The following is a 21270-nucleotide window of genomic DNA, read 5'->3' on the forward strand; positions in this document are numbered from 1 at the left end:
CGCTTAGTTCGGAAATTGCCACGGATGCAGCTGACGTAGTGGCAAGATTACGGCTGCTGCAGAGTGAAGAACACGAAAGCTATAGCAAAGCGTAGCTGTTTTTGATGCGTATGCTGACTACTTAGAAGAAGCGGTGCTGGACACCCAGGTACCAATGATGTACGCCATTGTCCTTCAAGGTGGCAGCCGGGTACTCAAAACGTTGACAAACGTTATTCAAGCTGGATTTGGCGTCTTTTGAGGGGAGGTTGAGGGCGTACTGCATGCTGTGTGAAGTATGGGACGCGGCTGAAGGAGTCAGACTAGCGCGAAGGATACAATGTTCATGACAGTAGGCACCCTTAAACCCTACACGCTCGAAAAGAGGACGTATACTTTGTTGGAGGTGATCGAACCTATCCTGTTCGCGAAGTTTACAAAACCGGTGACGATGACTCAACCGCGCGAAAGCCAAAACCCCTCTCGCAATTACCCCTTGGCCCTTCGCGCTACCGACGTCAAATTCCAACCTGGTTACCGCCCAAGCGGCCATTTCACTGAGCAGACAACCCACTTCAGTGGCAAGCACAAGCTGTACGGATACTGTTATAAACTGGCAATGGAGAGAAGGGAGAGGAAGGTCGTCGGGGGGCTGGCGGGGAGAAAGCAAAGTGTGCTTGGCTCACCGACGAACGGCTCTCAACTAAACAGTTTGTTGAGAGAGCCCCTCTATTACTTAATATCTTTCTCTAGTATGATACGTCTCAAACATCAGATGTTGTCTACTGGACACACTCATTCCTCCAACAATTGAAGTGATCTTCATACTTGGTGCTCCAAGTCAGGTTGATTTCATTGCTCGTCCTCGCTTCTCTTTTAAAACTACACACCTTCTCTCCGCTATTTTTTCCTTGGTCTTGCCTCAACTGGGTTCCGGCAACACACGCCTGCTTCGCTGAGTCTGCTGTCCTGCTGCCCTTGTGACCCTGGCCGCGTAAACACTTGCCCTATCGAGAGCCTGCCACGGCACGAACGAAGCAGACGGCATCCGGGTCGACTGGCGGGCGCACCCCACGTACGCCACTCAGTCGTCGCGCACAGTGGAAGACAACTTCGACTCGGAGTGCCGCACCAACGTCTCGCTGGCATGGCTGGACCATCTCCGACTGTCTTGGCTCACAGGTAGCTCGTGAATCGCGATATCATGTTGAAAACATAGTTGCTGCAGGAAAAACGGAGGTTTTTTGGGAGTCCCGCTGGCTCCTCGAGGAAAACGGCTACACCAAGTATCTCGAGCTCATTGGTCAGTACAAAGCCACCGGAGGTTCCATGCCCTTTGCTATGTTCGCCTTAATTACGCGCTAGCTGTTCTTGCGTTCCTTGCAGCTACTGCATTGGCGCTTGGCTTCGCGTACTCTACTCGGTACGGCAAGAAGAAGCGACAAAACGTGATAAACGACCCTGTGCACGAGTTTATGAGCTCTGGTATGTTGTCAACAATAAACTTGGATCAACTGAAGGGCATTGGGCGCTGGGATGATCGGCTAACACAGCAGCTGAAGCGCTGGGGGGACTTTGTGGCCATGGGGAACCACCCACTCTACATTATTCTACTATCGTTGATGCTTGTGGTGTGCTGCTCTAGTGGTCTAGCGCGTTTGGAAGTGGAGACGGACTTATTGAAGTTGTGGGTCACAGAGAGTAGCACTGTATTCCAGGACCGGGCGCGCTTTAATGAGATGCTCGGACCCGTGGATCGACTGGAGCGTTTGGTGCTCGTGGCAAAAGATGGTGGTGCAGTGACCCGATCGGCTTATATAAAGGAGGCGATCCGTCTACAACAGATTGTGGAAAAAGAAGTGACTTCGGACGGTATTACGCTCAGTGACATCTGCGTCAAAGTTACTGAGAACTCTTCTTGTCGAGTGAACGCCGCGACACAGTACTTTCAGAACGACATGGACCACTTTCGAGTGTACGAGACTTACGGTCTGGTATACAAGCACTTGAGCAACTGTGTAGACGCTCCTGAGCGAGCGGATGTTGCTGTATGCAGCGAATTACAAGTGCAACTTAACGCATCAGGATCGAAGCTTCCACCCAGTATGAGCGATTGCCCGTGTGTGTCTTCCTTTGGTTTGCCGATGAATGAGTTACAGAGGTACTTGGGCGGATTTACAGGGGATGGCAACTCGGTGGACACGAGTACTTATCTGGAACAAGCAACGACGCTGTTTTTGACTGCGGTGGTGACGAATCATCAAGACGCAGCCAAAAATGCAGATACTTTTGCTTGGGAGCGTTCGTTTATTACTCGAATGGAGGAAGAGGCGAAGAACAGCGCTCTGTACGACATTTATTATGCTGCCGAGACGTCAGCAGACGATGAATTTGCAGGTGCTTCCAACTTGGACGTCGTATTCAAGGCTGGGATTGCAGCGTTTCTCTCTATGGTTGTGTACGTGGTCATCGGTCTGAACAACTGGAAATTGGACCGTCGCTTCTTCCATTCATCGAAGATCGGTGTGGGATTCATGGGTGTTGCGTGCATTTTGATGGCCGTGGGCGGAACTTTGGGCGTTTTGGCGTGGACTGGCGCGAAACTTCAGATTGTGACACTAGTGGTGTTGCCGTTGGTGACGCTGGCTATCGGTACGGGCAACATCTTCTTGATCCTGCACGCTATTGACCTGAAGCAGGAAGAGTTGAAGATGGAGCAACGGTCGCTGTTTGTTGGCCTGGAAGACAACGACTTTGGTATCCATGAGATAACCTGCGTGTTGCTGTGTGAAGCCACAGGTCACATTGGCCCCAGCATGATCCTGACAACCATGTGCGAGTGCTGCATCGTTGCATTTGCTGCGTATTCGGCGATGCCAGCGGCGCAGTGGTTGGCTGGATCACTGGTACTAGGACTTGCTGCTAGTTTTGCCCTACAGATGACCTTGTTCCTAGCAATTGTAGTGTTGGACAAGCGTCGTGAGCTGAGCGGAACGTACGATGTGATCTGTTGCAAACGCGCTTCATTTCCCCGTCGTCCACGTCTTTCGGAGGCTGAGAACACGACTGCGACAGAGAACTCGTCGTTCCCAGGGAGCACGTGTTCCATGCCTGATCTGAATCTGATGAATCGCTGTGTTTTTGGCTACGTGAACGTGTTGCTGAAAAAGACGTCGAAGGTTTTGGTGCTTCTCGTATTTGGTGCTAGCTCTCTGGTGGCGATTGTGGCGATTGAGACGATGGATCGCGGTCTTTCTATAGCTTCATTCATCCCGACTGATTCGTATCTGCACTCGTACTACCGTGCTGTGGATGAGAACGATTTATCGAGGAAGGAGTTCTTCGTTTATTTCGTGGTGGAAGCTGGTAACGGTGACAGCTTCAATGATCTCGCGAATGATGCAGCAGCCCAGAGCAAGTTTTGCTCTTCGAAGGAAATCTGCGATGACTTGTCGATCCCGAACATCCTCAGCGCGTTGGCTGCGTTTGGAGACAGCAAGGTTACGTACTTCAAGGACGACGTCGTTGTTGGCTCCTGGCTGGACGATTTCTGGGGATTTGTCAACCCGGACAGTGAGTGCTGTCGCGTTGACTCGAAGAACGCCTATGCGTATTCACCTCTTCGTCCTCAAGAAAGCAGTGCTGAGAATATTTGGGAACGCGCCTCAGCAGCGCCCTCGTGTCTGTCTGAGGCAAGTGACGTGTTGTCGGTGCCTCGAGAATCGTTCATCTCCCTGTTCAGTATGTTCTTGACTGCAGCCCCTGGGCCGTTGTGCACGTATGCTGCTGGCACGCGTTACCATGGACAGCTCAGTATTGATAACCGACCTCTTCCTGTGATCAGCAGCAGCGCCACTGTGACCATGAACGGCACTGGCTATGGTAGGGATGTAACTGCGTTTGCCTATAAGGTTTTAAGCACTACAATGGGTTCGTCAACGATCTCTGGCAGCCAGGAAGGAGCGGTGACGGCCTACTCGCAGGCCCAATATATCGCCAAGTGGATCAGCGATGTAACTGGCGTCGAGGTCTGGGTGTACTCCCTCGAGTACGTCTACTTGGACCAGTTCCACTCTATTCGTCGCTCTGCGTATGTTGTCGTGGGTCTCGGACTTGCCGTGGTGTTGGTACTGCAGATTTTGGCTCTAGGAAGTTATGGGTATGGAATTGCAGTGACTTTCATTGCTGCACTCACAGTTGTCCAAGTCGCTGGTCTGATGATGCCGATGGGTGTGCCTCTCAACTCGCTGTCGGTTGTGAGTCTATCGATTGCTGTGACGTTCTCTGTGGGCTTCTCGAGCCACTTCGCTCGCCTATTTGCCAAGGCTCGTACCATCACGGATGAGTCGGGTTGTGCTCCAACAGGAGACGCCTGTGTGAAGAAAGTATTGACGAAACTGCTGGCCTCGTGGACTCTTGGTGTCGCTCTCTCCAAGTTCGTTGCCATCGCTGCACTTGCACTGGTGGCTACTCCTGTGTTCGAGCCGGCGGGGAATTGCTTTTTCCGGACGTTGATGGCTGCTGCCGTGTGCTCCTGGCTTAATGGTGCGGTGCTTCTGCCTGTGGGTCTCAGCGTTGCTGTTGATGCAACTGAAGGTCGTGTGCGTGATATTAAACGTACGAACGAGGAAGGTGGCGAGTACTCGCGTGATAGCCCCTTGTCATCGTACCACAACGCTCCTCTGACCAGCAAATAGCTGATGAACTAGCTACTCATCGGCCCAGACAACTTCTCTCAAGCCATCGGTGCCTCGCGCGATGACCGTTGCGCCTTCCGTGACCTGGATCGCGCTGTCGATGCCCTTGGGATCCCAGATTGATACTCGGAGGCTGCTATCGATAAGTTGTACCGTGCGCGTGCTGAAACTGAGAATCCCATTACGTCTGCCGGGGTTGTGTGGTCCACACTATGGACCTTTATTCGGAAGCCCAACCGCGCTACCCGTGCTATTGGTTGCGGCGAGATCTGCGAAGACACGATTAGAGTGAACTAAGTCCGGTATCACCTGGACGGCGTCCAGGCTTGCATTGGTCTGGATTACCTGTTGCTGGTGCCTGGTGTGTACGTATGCGCAGGTATCCTTCCAGGCCATGAGCGTACGTCGCACAAGTTCATGCTGCCGGTGACGACGCATGGTCGTTTCGTCTCTGACGATAGAGTCGTTCCGATGCCGCTGCTGAAATGTGCCTTTTCGTGGCTGGCGAGGGTGCGATTCGTTCGACGCGTTCTGGTTCGCTAAAACGCTGGGCCCGACAAAACATAGGCTAACTTAAAAAAAAATCCACGGTTTTTTTCTATCTTGATCAGTGTATTCCTTGAACTTGTGCCTGGAACCTGAACAAAATCTTGAAGTTTGTTAACCTTGAATATTCCACTAGAATTTGAGTATAATTTCGGTAAAAAAAAACGCGTCAATCTCGCGTTTTGAGTTGCCGCCGTGTCCGTTAATGTCCTTGGGTATTTGTCGCCGTCGTTTTCTTGATCGCTTGGGTGTCTTTGCTTCATACGTTTAAATTAAGCCTGTCACTCGGTGTAGGTTCTCGAGTGGCTCCCAATTCGCTTTCGCTTCACCCACCCACCGAATGAGGTACTGCTCGGCTCCCTTGCGCTGGCGCTTGTTGATAACCGCTTCCATGAGCTGGCCAACATTGCCGTCGTGTAGAATTACGTCTTGAGGTCGCGAGAGTCAAGGTAGGGGACTCGTATGGCTTGAGCAAGCCGGTGTTGACAACAGAATAGAGGTTGAGTCCGGGCGTTAAGTTGATCTCGTACGCGTGTCGATGTACCTTGCGCTTGATGAAGTGTGGTTCAATCCAGTTGAGACCGAGCTCGCGTGAGTTAGGGAACCCCGTGTGTGCCGTGTCCAGATTGTTGGCACTAAGGTACACTTGATCACCAACGTTGAACTCCTGCTCCTTGCGCCAACGATCGTACACGTAGGCCATCCTAGCCTGAGCTTCTTCTAAATCATCTTGACGCTGGCGATGCACGGCTGCTTGATGTTCTATAAACAGAGCGCCTTGACGTCGTTCTCTGCGCAATCCTCTTCGACTTGATTCGGCAACAACAGAGAGTGGGTTGTGCGGGATGCAGCCAATGTCGGCTTCAAATGGCGACATCTTGATGCTCGAGCTGACGGCTAAGTTGATGGTAAACTCTGCATTCGCAAGGTGCACATCCTAGGCATCATATTGCGGTGATACGAAACAGCGGATGTACTCTTCTAGTGTCCGGTTGATCCTCTCTGTTCGCCCATCACCTTGAGTTCGGTATGGTACCGTCATCTTGCGTTTGGTGCCCACATTGTCGAAACCTTGGCTCCAGAATCCAGAGACGAACTTGGTATCCCTATCCGACACAATGTCTTGCGGTAGACCGTGAAGCTTCCAGATATTATCGATGAACAGTGTCGCGACCGCTTGAGCAGAAACCGTTCGTCGTCGCGATCAAATGCGAGTGCTTGGTCAGCCGATCCACAGCAACCCAAATCGAGCTCTTCTCGCTCTTCGTGTCCGGTAAGTCCATGATGAATCCATTGAAATCGAGCGCCATTGTTCTTCTGGAATCTGTAGAGACTCCAACTTCCGAGGGGTCTTCGTCAATCGAGGCTTGTTCCTGTTGCCTCTTCGCAATCGGTGATGTACTTCCTGATCGTACGGACCTTCCGCGACCAATACCAGTCAGCATTTAGCTTCATGTATGTGCGATCTGTGCCGGGATGGCCACCGTAATTGGAATCCTGTACTTCAGCGATAACGCGATGTTTTAGCGCTACCACGTTCGGGACAACGATCCGAGGTTTTTCGTCAGTCGCTCCTTGATACCAGAGTAAGCACTTCTCCTCGAAGAAAGGCTTTTACTGTTTTTCAGATACACCACAAACGCCTGATGTCGTACCACGCCTCTCGATCGCGTGTCGAATCTCCCGAATGAATTTGTCTTTTGTATACCCGCTGATGACGGACTTGATAAGGTCGTTCGTAGGTCGAATTTCCGCAACGCGAAGTTGGTAACTCGTCTCGTTGAAACTTGGGACAGGTAAATCTTTGAACTCCTTTGTTTCAGGTTTGTTATCCGGTCTTCGCATCAGGGCGTCCGCAATACCATTCTTCGCTCCAGGTAAGTACGTGAAAGCTGGTTAGTATTCGTCGAGGATGTCGTACCACCGAGCCAGCCGTTGATCGCCACCTTCTGCTGAAAAATGCCCTCGAGTCACATGTGGTCCGTCTCGATAACTACTGGGTGATCTAAACAAAAGATTCGACACGCTGCTAAAGCATTGACTTTGCAAGTAGTTCCTGCTGTTGCGTCGAATACTTGAGTTCCGCTGATTTCATTTTCCGGCTGGTGTATGCGATTAATCGCTCGACCCCATCGACGACTTGGAACGGCACACCGCCCACCGCAAGCTGGCTTGCATCCGCACATTAGTGTATCAGTGACGTGAAATCAGGTAATTGCAGTACCGGCGTATCTGAGAGTCGTCGCTTCAGATCCTTGAAGTTCTTCAGCTGCACTGCGTTGAGCGTAATCTTCAAATTGAGTAGGTTCTTCTTTTTTAATAGAGTAAACAGCGGTGCTGTCAGCTCAGCGTACTGCTCGCAGAATCGCTAAACGAATCCGGTCGAACCGAGGAAGCTGTGAAGCTGCTCCTGGGTCCTTGGTACTGGCCAATATTTGATTGTCTGCACCTTGGCTGGGTCGATGCGAACTCCGTTCATGCAATAAACCACCAAGACACGGGATCTCTTCAGCACAGAACATCACTTGGACAGCTTCACATACAGCTTGTTCTCCTTCAGAATTACCAACACGTCACGCAGATCTTGCAAGTGTTTGTCAATGTCCGTTAACTTCGCAAAACACGTAGATGCCATCGCAAAATGATCTAGTGTGTGACAACCCCTTGAACAGTGTCGACGTCAACCGATGGATGGTCGCAGGAGCATTGCTGACTCCCATAGGTAAAACCATTATTCGTAGAGACCGCTTGGAGCTTGGAACGCTGTGTACTTGACATGATCCATCTTCATCCAAATTGGTAGCTCGCTGACATTAAATCCATACACGAAAAGTAGTAGGCACCGACCATACTGTCGAAACGTCTTCCTTTCGCGTCATGGGTACGCTCTGTCGGATTGTGTTGCTGTTCAGGTACCGGTAATCATAAAAATGCGCCATCGCACAGGTTTCCGCACACAAAACGTTGGTGCTGCATGAGGGCTGATGATCGGCCGGATTAGCCCCTTCACAATCATCTCGCGTACCTATCTGCCTTCTGCTCCGGCGAACAACGCCACTGCTGTCGATACATTGCAATGTTAGGGTCCTTCACGTCGATACGATGTTCGATGTCGCGATCCATTGGTAGTCCATAGGGCAACCCCGGCTTGAATGCATTATCCTTGTACTCGACAAGAACATGATAGGCTGAGTTATCCTTAAAGCTCCTTCAGTCCGTGCTCAGGAATCGCTTAGCTTTCTCCGATCCAACGTTGTCAGGTTCATCGTTCCTCCTGAGGTCCCGTTCGATCTATCTGAAAGTATCGTTCGTCAGCCCATCCATGAAATCATATTCTGGCTGGTCCTTCGCAGGTAGCCGCAAGAACTTCCGTAGCTTCGTCCTTGTGATGTAATTGGTCTCAGCTCCTTCCGAGTCAACAGCTCCAAATTTACACATTGATTCGGCTCTGGCGTTCGTCTTTTCACGCTTTGAGAGCTTCCCTACGTCCTCAGCTGGTCTTTCAACGCCTTCAACCCCGCCGCTCCAACTGTGTTTCTGGCACAGCTGCCCGACAGGAATCACGGCCTATCGCGGAAGCGTTTTCGCTATCCACAGCATCGTGAAGCCCAGAGCCATTAACCGGGCTGCACTTTCCACAGTGCGCCGAAAAGTCCGCCGTTTAGGCTCCATCTGAGACGCATCTCGTGAAGCATCGATTCTTCCAGTCGATATCCAGATGTACATCCACAAAGAATGGCATCCCGAGTACACAATCAAACTCCGCAGGAATGTCAAAGGCAACCGCAACACACAGATAATCCGGGACACCTTAAAATCGGATCTCAATCTTCACCAACGCCAGGGTAGACTCTTCAATCTTGCTGTCACCAAGCTTTACTTTGATGGTCCGATCTGGATAAATGTGTGTTTTAAGTCCATTCTTCTTGACAAATCCAGGTGATACGTAGACGGTCGTAGCACCGCAGTCCAACAGGAACTTCGTAGCGAAGCTGTTCCCATCGTGTACCATTAGTCCTTCAATTAAAAACAACGGTGCACGAGTATAGACGAGAAGGTCTTCGCAAAGCAGATTCAGCGTATCCTCGTTAACGATTAGATCTTCTTCGCTAACCTTCGCCACGTCAGATCCATCTTCTACTGGCGTGGTTGCTCGTTTCCCTCGTCGCGCTTCTTGTAGTCACGAGGATTGACCTTCCCTCAAATGATGTATTACTCTATCGAATTGATTCCAAGCGCTACCATCCCAATATTTTAGTCACGCTGCGACTTAATAGACGGATCAGAATTGTTTGATGAGACCAAAAAGCGATCTCACCAAACGATTTTAATAGTTTACATGCCAAAACACGAAAGTTTTAATGTGCGACTTTTTATGTGCACCCAAAAGCATACAAACATCACCTGAGCCCAAAAATGCAACTTGCTGTTGTTGGATACTTCGAAGTACTTTTTGTGAGAGTTATCACTTGAAATGCAAAAAAATGTCATTCAATAAATTCTGCAAATTTGGAAGGATTAGCTCAACGTCTCCACTGAGTTATTATTTCCTAGAGTTTGCTAAGGTACACTTTGTTTGAGGTAATGGATACATGTGTTTCTTAAAGCAGTGGTCTTACGGAGCACTCCCGGTATCGAGCGGGGCTTCGGTGTTTTGCTTTCTCTTCACGATGATGTGTGAATCGTTGGATAAGTTCACCCTTTCGCTCTATCATCTTGTCTTGAGCTAGTGCTCGCCTCCTGTAGCAAGTGTCAGAACGAGACCTAAACTCAGTTATATAAACACAAGTGCCTACCTGAGACGCTTCAAATTAGCTGAAATGTATGCCGTCACATCTTCTACGAAGATTTGAACGAATGTACAGAGCTGTACGACCTGCTCCGACGCCATTCCATTCGTCAGTTCTTGAAGAGATGCTTCAGCTTCTGCACAATGGCCAATAATTGCCTGTTCTCGATCAGTACAAATTGCCAGAGGCGCATCCGATATCACGTCATTAAGTAGTGTGGATTTGTATAGCACAGAAGTAGAGCTCGATCCTTTTAACCCCGTTAGAGGAGCTTCCTGAATAAACGGTAGCAATCCTTGCGAGTTGCCTGTTGCACTTGTATGGGGTCGTTGGCTCTGAAAGATAGTCGACATGATCGCAGGAGTGCGAGAGGGTGAAGACGCACGGGGTTTCGCTGCAGAAACACTCAACGTTGTCATGTGTTGTTGACAGCTTTGAAGAGATTTCCACGTCGTAATAATCGCTCCCAGTACCCTCTTGAGATCGCTAGCTAATTCTAGCTGCATCTTAATCTCCATCTGGGCTCGCCAAGCTTTGTATTCCTGCCGTCTTTCCTTTATTAGTGTATCCACTTGTTCCTTAAGTTTTGTGTTTTGTTCATTTGCAGCACGAAGAGTCGACCTACTTGCTTTTCCAGCGTTAAAATCGTCAGCTGACTCCGTTCAATGTCTACTTTTTGTCGCGTGATAGCAACATTGAGCGTTGCCGTTGTCTTCTCCAGTTTTTCATTCTCACATCGTAAAATCTCCGTCTGTCGGTCGATCTCGATCTGAATATTCCGTCGTTCTAACTCAATTTTTGCCGTCAGCTTCCTCCATTTTTCTTTATCATGTGTAACTTCCGATTCGTTCTGAAGTACGCGCTCAATCGCTTGATCGCGTTCTCGCTGCATCTCCATCTGGTTTTGTTTAGCGATTCCTTGGTCCAGTTGAGCTTCTTTTGCTCGCTCTCGTGCTACATCTCGATCATGAATGGCTTCATTACGCAGTCTCAAGGCCTCTTCTTCACGCTCTCGACACTCTTCCTGCATCTGCTGCAAGTCGACAATGACTGTCTCGACCATTTTCCAGCTCTGCACCGCGTTGTTTCGAGCTGTCTGCTCGCAAATGAGTTCACTTTGAAGGTGTGCAGCTTGAATATGCAACTCGTCACTCTCTTTAGTGAGACAGGATATAACACTTCGACAGGCCTCGACCTGCTTGGTCAGTGACACACAGTCTTCTACAACTTGAGCACGTAGAACTACAAGGCGATCTCGTTCGATTCGAAGCTGCTCACGCTCCTGTTTGGCGTGTTTGAGGGACACGACCATGTGTTCGTACTCTAACTCGAAGTTCTTAAGTTGCTGCTGAGTTAAATCTCGTTGCGAAATGGCGATGTCGCGTTCTTTCTCGCAGGTATGTTTGCCTCCATAGTGTCGGAGTTGTTGTCCCATGTCAAAGTGTCCCCAATGCATGGCCAGATCCAGTGGCGTATGACCATTCTTGTTCTTCTCGTTTAATGGAGCTCCTCGTCGAATGAGCTCCTCCATGATCTTGGGGCGATTCCAGAGCGACGCTGTGTGTAGCAATGTATTCCATCCTAGATCCTTGAGAGTTGCAATACTCGCACCCGCAGCCTCAAGTTCGTGGAAAATCTGGACGATGTATCTGTCCGTGTCGTCAGCGTCCCAGATCGCTTCGTTATCGAACAAATCGACGACCTTCTCTTGAGTTGCAGCATCCAACTCACTCGGTTTCGAAGACATCTCCAACTTTTTTACTAACGAAAAATGGAACCTGAATCAACCTAAAAATATGGAGTATATTTATCTAGCATTTTTATACTGAGTTATACATGTAATTATTTTTCACGGCTGTGAGTCTCGCAGCATTTGCTGGTGGTGCTCCAGCTTCCACTACACGGCACTCCATTAGACACTGTACTTCCATGAACACGTCTACTTAGGTGATTAATTCAGATTTTTGGTACCCAAATGTACCTGTTCCATGATCGCTGATGTGATTCCAATCTGCGCTCGAGTTTCTGCACGTTGCTGAGCGAGTCTCGCAAGCTCGTGCTCCGTATTCTGCGCAAAAAAAAACAGTGTTTACTCACTTTTTGAGCACTTTACAAGCCATCGCCTCCCTACCTCTCGCACCCTCGCACACCTCGCTCGAGAAGCCGTCAAACGTCGGTCTTCTCCAGAAGCATGAGATAACTCAAGACCACACAAGTCGAGGCTTAAGTACAACACGCACCTTGCTCAGCAGTCGACTCTAGCGCTTGCTCCTCATCCCTAAGGTGGCGTCCTTCGTCGTATGTCATAGCGTCGGCTCAAAGATCGAATAACCCTTCAGCTGTAACCAAATTAAAAGGGCAAAATGATGCAAATTAAAAGGGTTACGCGCTTCCGAAACTAAAATGTGCTTCTCCATAGTTAAGGAATCTCTCACGCAGACTTTAATTAGTCTTGCGGCCATTCACGTCGGCAATGAACTTGGCGTACAGGAGACTGTCACGACCAGTGTTCATGTTGGCCATGGCCATGATGGCCATGAGCAGCACAACTCCAAGCAGCACCGACGTCCACAAGATGATCTGGAACTCAGCGATGTCAGGCATCGACACAGCGCCAGGCGCAGTAGCGCTAGAGGCGGCCGTCGAATTGTCTTCGTCCTCCCACATACTGCCACTGGCTGCAGCCAGATCTTTTTCTTCCTCGTCTTCTTCGTCTTCACCTTCACTCTCTTCTTCTTCATCGTCTTCTTCATTCGATAGCTTCGTCACCAGCTTTCGGTTACGACGGGACAGAGCTGCAGTCTCGTCGATGATAGCAGGCAGTGTGCCTGTCATTATCTGAGCGGCGACGGTCTGCTCAGTCTTCATGAGTTGAGCCAAGAACTCGGTCACTGTGGTCGTCACAGCCTGTTGCGCCGCTCTCTGTTTGTCTCCCTTCAGAGTCGAGAGACCTACTAGGAACAGCTTCTTGCCCTGTGTATACTTTAAATCCGATGTGAGCTGCATCACCTGAGCCAACTGCTGGGCGAAAGCCACGTCCTGCTCGTGAGTGGCACTTAAGAAGCTGTTGGCCTTGAGCACCTGTAGCACCACTTCCGCATCCACATGGGGCTTGTCAGCGCTCACACTGGCACATAGCGCGGTACTACCGGCACAGCGAGTGGCTGATGGGTATTTGGCACTAAATTCCTGAGCTACAGCCACCGGAACCTTAGCGTTAGCAGGTTGCGCCGGGTAAAGCTTGTGGAAGGCTTGAGCGCCGCTTAAGGCTGCGTTCACGGAATCTACAGTAGTCGCAGACGCGTCCTCCAATAGAATCATCGCGTACGCATCGCTGTGAGTGAAGATGTCGGCCTGTAGCGGGTTCTGGACCGCAGAACGAGAGGAAACTCGCCCCGTACTGAGTCCGAGTGAGTTGAGCGCCAAATCAGCCATACCCGCGGCGGAGAAGGCCCCAGAAGAGCGCGTTTCGTGCCATAATGGAGACGAGGACTTGCCCAAGATCAATATCTGGTCCGTGGATGCGTCGGAGACCGCAAGGGCCGCCACCGAGAGCAGCAAGAGCGAGCGCATAACGCGACGATTGAGATGGATCTATCTGAAGAATAGAATGAGGGCAAAAAACTGCCTGCACCTTCGCCGGAGTTTGGGATTTGCTGAAATTAGAGAAAATTGGATGAATTTGGTACAATCAAATGGGGAAGCATTTTTTGGACCATTCTGACAATCTGATTCCTTTCTGATTTAGCCCAATCAAAGTTAGCATCCCTCAGTCCACGTACTTGACGCGATGACACACCCGACCGACATGTTAGAGCTCGTTCCGGGGCCGTCCCAGATGCTACCCAATGTTCTAGAAGCTTTGGGAGCAGCCTGCGGCTCCTCCGACCTGGATCCTGTTTTCTGGGATGACTATCTCGCTTTGGAGCGCAATCTACAGGAACTTCTACACGCTGAGAGCTATAGTGTGGCCATCCAATCGGGTGAGGCCATGCTGGCGTTGTGGGGCGCCCTGAAGAGCACATTAAAGCCTGGAGATGTGGTAGTATGTGCTGCCAATGGACTGTTTGGAGAGGGCTTCGCAGACATGGCCAAGGCTCTTGGAGCAGATGTTCGTGTGGTCAAGTGCGACTGGCGCAAGACCATCGACGTGCAGGCTCTGAACGAAGAAATCCGTCGATCAAACCCCAAATTGGTCACTGCGGTACATTGCGAGACGCCCAGTGGTGTGCTCAATAACTTGGAAGGCGTAGGGGAGACGGTGGCCAATGAGACGACCGACGGTCTGTTCTTAGTGGACTTTGTGTCGAGCGCAGGTGGTGCACCATTAAATGTCGACGCCTGGAAGATTGACTTGGGTTTATTAGGACCTCACAAGGCGCTCTCCGGCCCTCCTGCATTAGCGTTTACTACCGTGAGTGAGAAGGCTTGGCAGCGCATCAATGAGGTCAAATACGTCGGATATGACGCTCTCCAGCCGTTCTACCGAGCAGCTCTTCAGGAACCCAGACTGCTGCCATACACGCACAACTGGCAGGCAATTCGTGCAGCTCTGGTTGCATGCAACAACATCAAACAGGAGGGTGGTATTCTAGCCGCAATTCGTCGCCACGCTGAAGTGAGCGCGTATGCACGTCGTGAGGTGAAGGAGACGCTACGTCTCAAGCTGTATGGGGAAGAGAGCGCAGTGTCACCGACTGTGACCGCGATTGTACTTCCTGAAGGCTGCGACTGGGATATTCTACAGAACAAACTACGTGCGCAGAAGCTGCTTGTGGGTGGATCCTACGGGCCGTTAAAGGGCAAGGTGCTGCGTTTGGGCCACATGGGCTCCCAGGCGAACAAGAAAGTCGTGGCTAAAGCGATCAAAATCATTGGCGCTGCGCTTAAGGAGATGAAGTAGATAGAAAAAAATAGCTACCGTGATAGTTTAGTTCTTCTCCATGGCGAGAAGCAACGGGTTGTCGTGCTGCTCTGGCTTAAAGTCGTAGTGTATTAAGCACACCTGCGAGTAATGCACACAAACGTTGAGTATCAATAAGGCAACTATTCTTTAGTTAGACCATGGCAAACCTACCACTTCGGGGTCTCCTTCGGGTGCACCTTCAACCCCATACTCTGCCAAAGTCATCATGTCGTGTCGTAACTCATTGGCCTCGGCGAAGTGTCCTTTGCAGATCTTGAGCTCCGTGATCGGGCCGTGTTGCTTTTGAATTTGTTGCTGGAGCCGCACAAGTAACGAGATGTTACTGAAAAGGCATCATGATGTAAGCAGTCGCAGTGTTTTATCTTTCACTTACTTTGACGGCAAACAACCGAGTGGAGATCTTTGTGCGGAACTTGAAGTTGAGATAGCTCCAGTTGAGTAGCTAGCATTAAGAAAAAGTCAGTGTCCTCGAACAATAACCACACTTGGACTGTGCATTGAGATTACCCGCATATCGAGTGTCACGTAGTGTACTGGGTCGGCTTGGATGAAAATGGGTGGAGCGCTGTCGATTATCTATTCGATAATACAAAGGCTTAAGTTGGCATATCTGGTAAGTAGTTCTAGGCGTACAGAGGTAGCTTCGACGGCATTGTCGGCCGCATCTGCTCCACCAGCGCTGGCCTTGTTCTTCTTGCCCTTAGTCTTCTTCTTTGGCGGCATAACTGTTTGGAGGCTTTTCACTCAAAATACTTTTCGCTCCTAAAAAAACGAAGATTCCTTCGATAGTAATCATTCCGTGGTCACAATCGCAGCAGGTCCCGTTTTGTCTCAAATTGTGTAATGGTAACCAAATATCTTTTGGTATTTTTGATAGTAATAGTACTATTTTGATATTAAATAGTAAAAGTAGCAAAAGCTACTATAATATTTCAATATTTACTCTAAGATTTTAAAACATGTAGAAACAAGATAATATTTTAAAGTATTTACCCCGCTTAAGTACGTTTCTTGACACCTAACCCTCTGTGAACCGAGGACTTGCAAAAGCTTGTTCAGTCAGGTTCTATTAATAGAAAAGCAGGAGGCTTTAAGACTGAAGAGTTCTAGTATTGCACTGGACACCGCCCAAAACTGTCATATAGATGGCATTCGACAGGTGTCGTATGACCGTCGTAAGACGGAAAATAACTCCTGTTGTAAGCCGTTGTCCAAGATGGAGATGAAAACTGCCCCCCAAAACTGGCATAAGCATCGTTGTTGCGTCCGGAAGAAATTGCCTCATACCACGTGTAAACACTCGGTATCAATGATTTGGGGCATTATGAGCTGAGTGCAGCATAGTCAGGAAAAAGGGAAATAACATCGCATTTTTGCTTTCTTCGGATCCGTGCCGGATGAGATCCTCCGAAATTGTTGCCGTCGTTGCAGTTCTCTGTGAACAATCTCGGGAGCTCCAGGAGCTGCGCCACCAAGTGAACGATCTACTGATTAGTGCGGAGCTGAAGCGCGAGCTCAAGGTCCGGCATCGTCTCACAGCTTCCTGTCTCGGCGTGCCACACCTCTCTGCGTGGACCCTGCTGTACACGTACGGCACGGATGAGAACCTGCTCAGCGTCACCACGTTGACTCGGTCAGTTGTGCGATAACGGAAACCAACCTGGAATCATAACAAGTCTAACAAAGCGGGTGTTGATGTGGTGATGCAGGGAAGCCTTCAACGAGCTCCTCGCTCGCTTCGCTGGGTGCTATACCATCCACAAACCTGGTCGAGTAGGCGGGAGGCCACCAAATTGACGAAACATCATCAAGTACTGGGGCTGTTGCTGCACTACTTCGAGGGTTCGATGGGTATTAAATCGCTTTGCGAAATATTTGCAGTCCACCCCTACGACTCTCCAGCGAACATTGGCGCGTGCTCTTGAAGCATGGCTTCTACCCCGCACGTATTGGCTGGACTTCGCTCGAGCATCAACGCAGGATGGCAGTGTGGGTTGCGGCTCACGAACCGTTGCTGGGCAATATCTTCGGATACGTGGATGGCAAGAATTATAAAATGAGTGGTATGCAGTCCATTACTGGCATGTACGTAATAGCTAACGTGGATTTTACTGAAGGTAATGCAGCCGAGTGATTCCGATATTCAGAATGCCTATTATAACGGATGCCTTCATGCCGTATTCGTGACTGGTACAATTTGCTTTGGAGCAGACGGTTGTCTACTTTGGGCAAAACATAATTGCCCCGGATCGTGGAACGATGCGGATACGAGCCTCGAGCTGCGGGAGAAGCTGCTGGACACGACATTGTTCTCGGATCAAAGTCTCAGAATCGTCAGCGACTTCGCTTTTCCATGCTCGACTAACATGCGTGGTAGGATTCTCACACCGCTGAAAGATGGTGACATTGACCGCCTCCTTTTTTCAGTACGAAGTCCAGCGCGACGTCTGCATAATGAGATAACGTCGGCTCGTCAGGCTGCTGAATAAGGCCTGGGGAGTGTGGAGAAAGGGTAACATCGACTGTTGCTTCCACTTCCCTACGACCAAGGCCGACGTAGGATTCAGCTCTCTAACATCTTTCAGCTCGCAAACTACAGGGTTCGTACAACAGGTATAAGCCAAATTCGTACGACCTGTACTCGTGGATTCGCCCGTGGCTGGATGGGTATATGGAGGGTCTGAAAGTTTAAGCTGTACTTGTACTTGTAGTAGGTCTAACCCAAGCAATCGAACGCGTTAGATTGTTATTTACACCAAACGTGTCCTTCTGAAATTTGTCTTGGATGATATCTCACGGCAGTCGTGGATTTATCCAGCAGCGTACAATCAAAAATGCGGTAATCGCGTAGCAGAATTCCAGTTTCATTTCAAAAGCTACGAGCATGAATGGAGACGTCAATTTAAGGAAGGAGGTCGAATGTGCAACGAAGCGGTAGTGTGAGTAGGAGCGGCTGACACCTTCCCCGTGGTGCGGCGTGTGGCGAACTAGATATCCACTGAGGGGTGTTTTGCATTCTGAATAGCAGATAACATCATCATCATCTCGCGCATGTGTGCACGAGATTCCTCGCGGTCGATGCGGCGTCTCTCTTCGGCTGCTTCTCTTTCTTCGCACCTCTCTTCACAGCGCCTTTCTTCCGCTGCTTCTCTCTGTTCTCGGCGTTCCTCGCGTCGTCGCACCTCGAGGGCTTCACGTTCGGCGGCGCGCTTATTTTCTGCTGCTTCCACGCGTGCCCTGCCCTCCCTGTCAGCGTCAGCACGTAAGATCATGATAGTCTTGACTAACTCTGAGAAAGAGTCGGCGGAGCTCTGCGTTGCACGGGTCAGTTTCTTTTTAAGATCGGCAGCTGCCTTTTCAGCCTTGATCCGTTTTTGCTTTGTGTAGCTTGCTTCTTCGAACTTGTCGTACGTCCGGTTCTTGGATGCATCCCGCATAGCGACCAAGCTCACACCTTCCAAGCGGTCCGAGCTCTCCGCTAGACCCGGATACCTAAGCTTCTCGCGTGCTTCGACAGAAATAGTTGCTGCAGGCATCTTTGACGAACATGTGGTGGTTGCAGGCTTCTCTTGCTTGGATGTGCGTTTCGCCGGCGCCGGTTTGGACGTTTTGCGGGGGCTGCGCCTCAGCACCAACTCTCCTTTACCAATAACGTTCGCATTTGCATCGATTGGGCTGGTGGCCGCCACTACTTTGGCGGCCTCGGCCAGCTCCAACTCCAACCCGGACAAGTCTGTGCCGCCCCCAATTGCTACGCCATCGACACTCTCACGAAGGCTGGACCCAATTATGTCCGTATCAGTATACGCAGAAGTTTCCAGCGCAGAATTCCTCCTCGTCAACGTCGGAATCGACCTCTTGAGCAGGTCGACCGCCACTAGAGTCGCGAAAGTCGATGACATCCGTCACGGTATTGTCGTCGGCGTCGCTAGTTAGGAAGACGGAGCAAGCATCGTCGATGAGTTTTTTTCACTTTCTTAGCAAGCCGGATATGCCTTGGAATGCTGGGATTGCCCGTGGGCTTTCTTATTCCCTACAAGGCCTTGAACTTACGGCGCAGGCTGTCGATATCCCGCTCAGGCCAATTGCCATCTCGTGTCGCGTTATACCGCGCGGGTACAGCATCCCAGTGGTATTTCCGTTGCGGAAGAATGCGTTTGACGATATCCAGCATGTGGTGCATTTCGTGCAGTGAGTAGTTGGCGGACCCGGTAGGCTTCCCCATATCGAACTGATTGTACACACAAGGCATCAAAACAGTCTTTAACTCACAGCCACGCTCAAATTGCATCCAGTAATGAGCTTACACGTACCGAGGAGTGTTGTTGGCAGTGAGAATATGTGGGCGCCACAGATGAAAATCGGAAATGAGCTGTGGCGCAGCAACTGATCAGACGGTGTCTCCTTGACCGCCAAAAGTCCTTCATCCAGATGATGCAGGACGTCACAGCAAAACCACTCTCATTGAAAAAAAAGTAGACAATGGTGGATCACGATACCGCCACAGAGGTACTCAGCTACAGACCCAGGAAAACAGAATTGAAGACTTGGAGGTCCAAGGTCCAGATGGGAAGCAAAGCTACAGTGTGGCTACCGTACAAGGAGGAGAGCTAGCAAGTACAGCTACGGGTCCTCTTCGTGCTGGATGGATGTGTGGATGCACTTGGTGTACTTACAACGGCACTCAAAGCAGAGGTCCGAGCCGTAGTTCACAGTAACCTCGCATCCAGACGCTATGGGCCCGGTGGTGACGACAACAACAGTGTGGCGAGCTCCGTTTGCGAATTCAAAACCTTCAGCGCTTGCATCGCACGCATGGTTAGCGAAGCGCATGCGACCACCCAGAAGATACGCATCGATGCCAACATTCCTCGAGCGCGTACCATCCGTTCGTGTACGAAGGGTCAGCATGTAGCCGTCGCTCCTCTGACGCTTAGCCCGGTCAGTCTCCACATAGTGAAGCCGACCAAGGTACTCTCCGAGCACCTCACCACGTTCATGGGCGACATTGGCAACCAGTGCGTACTTTCCCGTAGTAGGCTCCTGCTTTACATCGACATTGTTGGACTCACGGGGGCGGTTCGCGCAAAGCTCCTCCCAAACGCAGCACTTGTCGGTGCAAAACACATTTATGTTCGCGTTACGGCACGTGTCAATCCGGCATGGATCCTAGCAGCCGCAGTCTCCGTAATGGAACACGAACGGTAGTCGAATCGACGCCGGGTTGTAGTAGTCGTGCAGGTAAACTACCCGAGGAGGCCAGGGAGACGCCACAAAAGCTACTTCAGATGGAGAAGCGTAGTCGATGTCTGGACAAGGTGCTGACGTTCCCGCGAACCTACTCATACAACTTGTACTGATCGTCGCGATAGCGCTGGGCGAGGACTCGGTCCTCGAGGAAACCTTCGGCGGCGCTCGTTTTACTCGGACTTCGTGGATTACGTAGTTAGGACGGCGTGGGGGAGGAAGATTCTTCTTGGGGCGGGTGTACAATCGAGATGGGGGTTGTTTCCGTTGCGTTGCACTGCTATGATCGCCGACAGCACCCTGGAGGGTGTCAGTGAGGCTTCTTTTCGTGGTAGAGTCCCGCTGGAGATTCCTCGAGCTGGCGGAAGAACGGTGGCCCCTCTTAGACTCACAGAGATGTCCAAGCGAGAGGTGGGTACAAGGGTAGGTGCCGTCAGGGCAACCGATCACGCGGCTCGGACTGAGATGCAGTTGGCCAGTCACTTTTTACTTCCTCGTCGCTCTCGCTGCTTGAAGCAATAACAATGATCTCAGGTGACCCCCATGTAGCTCCATCTTCTTCTTCTAATGCAGCACACGCAATTATTGGTTAGTTGTAGGCTACTATGTACCAGTCCACGGCAACAGCATTCCTTGATACTTACCCACAATTACACTCTTGCCTACTTCTTTGGCTGATTTGGAAATGATACTCAAACACGAAAGGCGGAAATCAAGCAGCATAGTTCATCGGCATATGACTGTCGTAAAGAGGAAGTTTAATGAGACCACATTTACGTCTCATCAAATTTTCACGAGTTTTATGTCAATCTTTATGCAAGGTCGTAAGACGGTCTTACGACGCTTCGCCTTTTACGTTATGACAATTTTGGCGGCGTCCACTGTGACACAGACAAAGACGATCAAGATAGAAAATTGCAAACGCTCGTAGTTATTAATGTCGACAGAGCGAAATCAAGGTATTTGTTCTGTTCTCTAGCGATAACCTCGTTTACATCGTGCGTCTAATAAACCTGCAGCCTGTAATGCTAGATTCATGCGCTCAGCAGTGCCAACACACGACGCCAACGTTGCCGTCACTCTC

General features: G+C 50.3%; 5 protein-coding genes across 5 annotated transcripts; 2 read left to right on the forward strand and 3 right to left on the reverse strand.

Annotated features, from left to right (window-relative positions):
• Positions 1-319: 319 nt before the first annotated feature.
• Positions 320-4676, forward strand: PITG_06213 (Resistance-Nodulation-Cell Division (RND) Superfamily; the record flags this gene model as incomplete). The annotated part of the gene is made up of 4 exons (XM_002998329.1): positions 320-573; positions 995-1161; positions 1366-1464; positions 1678-4676. 4 exons carry the CDS (start codon positions 320-322, stop codon positions 4674-4676), a joined length of 3519 nt encoding a protein of 1172 aa, XP_002998375.1.
• A 5147-nt stretch (positions 4677-9823) lies between these two features.
• PITG_06214 (uncharacterized protein) lies at positions 9824-11759 on the reverse strand (the record flags this gene model as incomplete). The annotated part of the gene is made up of 4 exons (XM_002998330.1): positions 9824-9962; positions 10019-10170; positions 10246-10590; positions 10638-11759. The coding sequence occupies 4 exons, from the start codon at positions 11757-11759 to the stop codon at positions 9824-9826; spliced, it is 1758 nt and encodes a 585-aa protein (XP_002998376.1).
• Positions 11760-12362: 603 nt separating this feature from the next.
• Positions 12363-13611, reverse strand: PITG_06215 (uncharacterized protein; the record flags this gene model as incomplete). Its single annotated transcript, XM_002998331.1, has 1 exon — positions 12363-13611. One exon carries the CDS (start codon positions 13583-13585, stop codon positions 12455-12457), a length of 1131 nt encoding a protein of 376 aa, XP_002998377.1.
• Positions 13612-13791: 180 nt separating this feature from the next.
• Positions 13792-14915, forward strand: PITG_06216 (serine-pyruvate aminotransferase, putative; the record flags this gene model as incomplete). Its single annotated transcript, XM_002998332.1, has 1 exon — positions 13792-14915. One exon carries the CDS (start codon positions 13803-13805, stop codon positions 14913-14915), a length of 1113 nt encoding a protein of 370 aa, XP_002998378.1.
• A 382-nt stretch (positions 14916-15297) lies between these two features.
• On the reverse strand, positions 15298-15662 carry PITG_06217 (uncharacterized protein; the record flags this gene model as incomplete). Its single annotated transcript, XM_002998333.1, has 2 exons — positions 15298-15381; positions 15573-15662. 2 exons carry the CDS (start codon positions 15660-15662, stop codon positions 15298-15300), a joined length of 174 nt encoding a protein of 57 aa, XP_002998379.1.
• Positions 15663-21270: the final 5608 nt, after the last annotated feature.

This window comes from Phytophthora infestans, genomic scaffold (assembly GCF_000142945.1).
Source record: "Phytophthora infestans T30-4 supercont1.8 genomic scaffold, whole genome shotgun sequence".
NCBI classification, from domain to species: domain Eukaryota; phylum Oomycota; class Peronosporomycetes; order Peronosporales; family Peronosporaceae; genus Phytophthora; species Phytophthora infestans.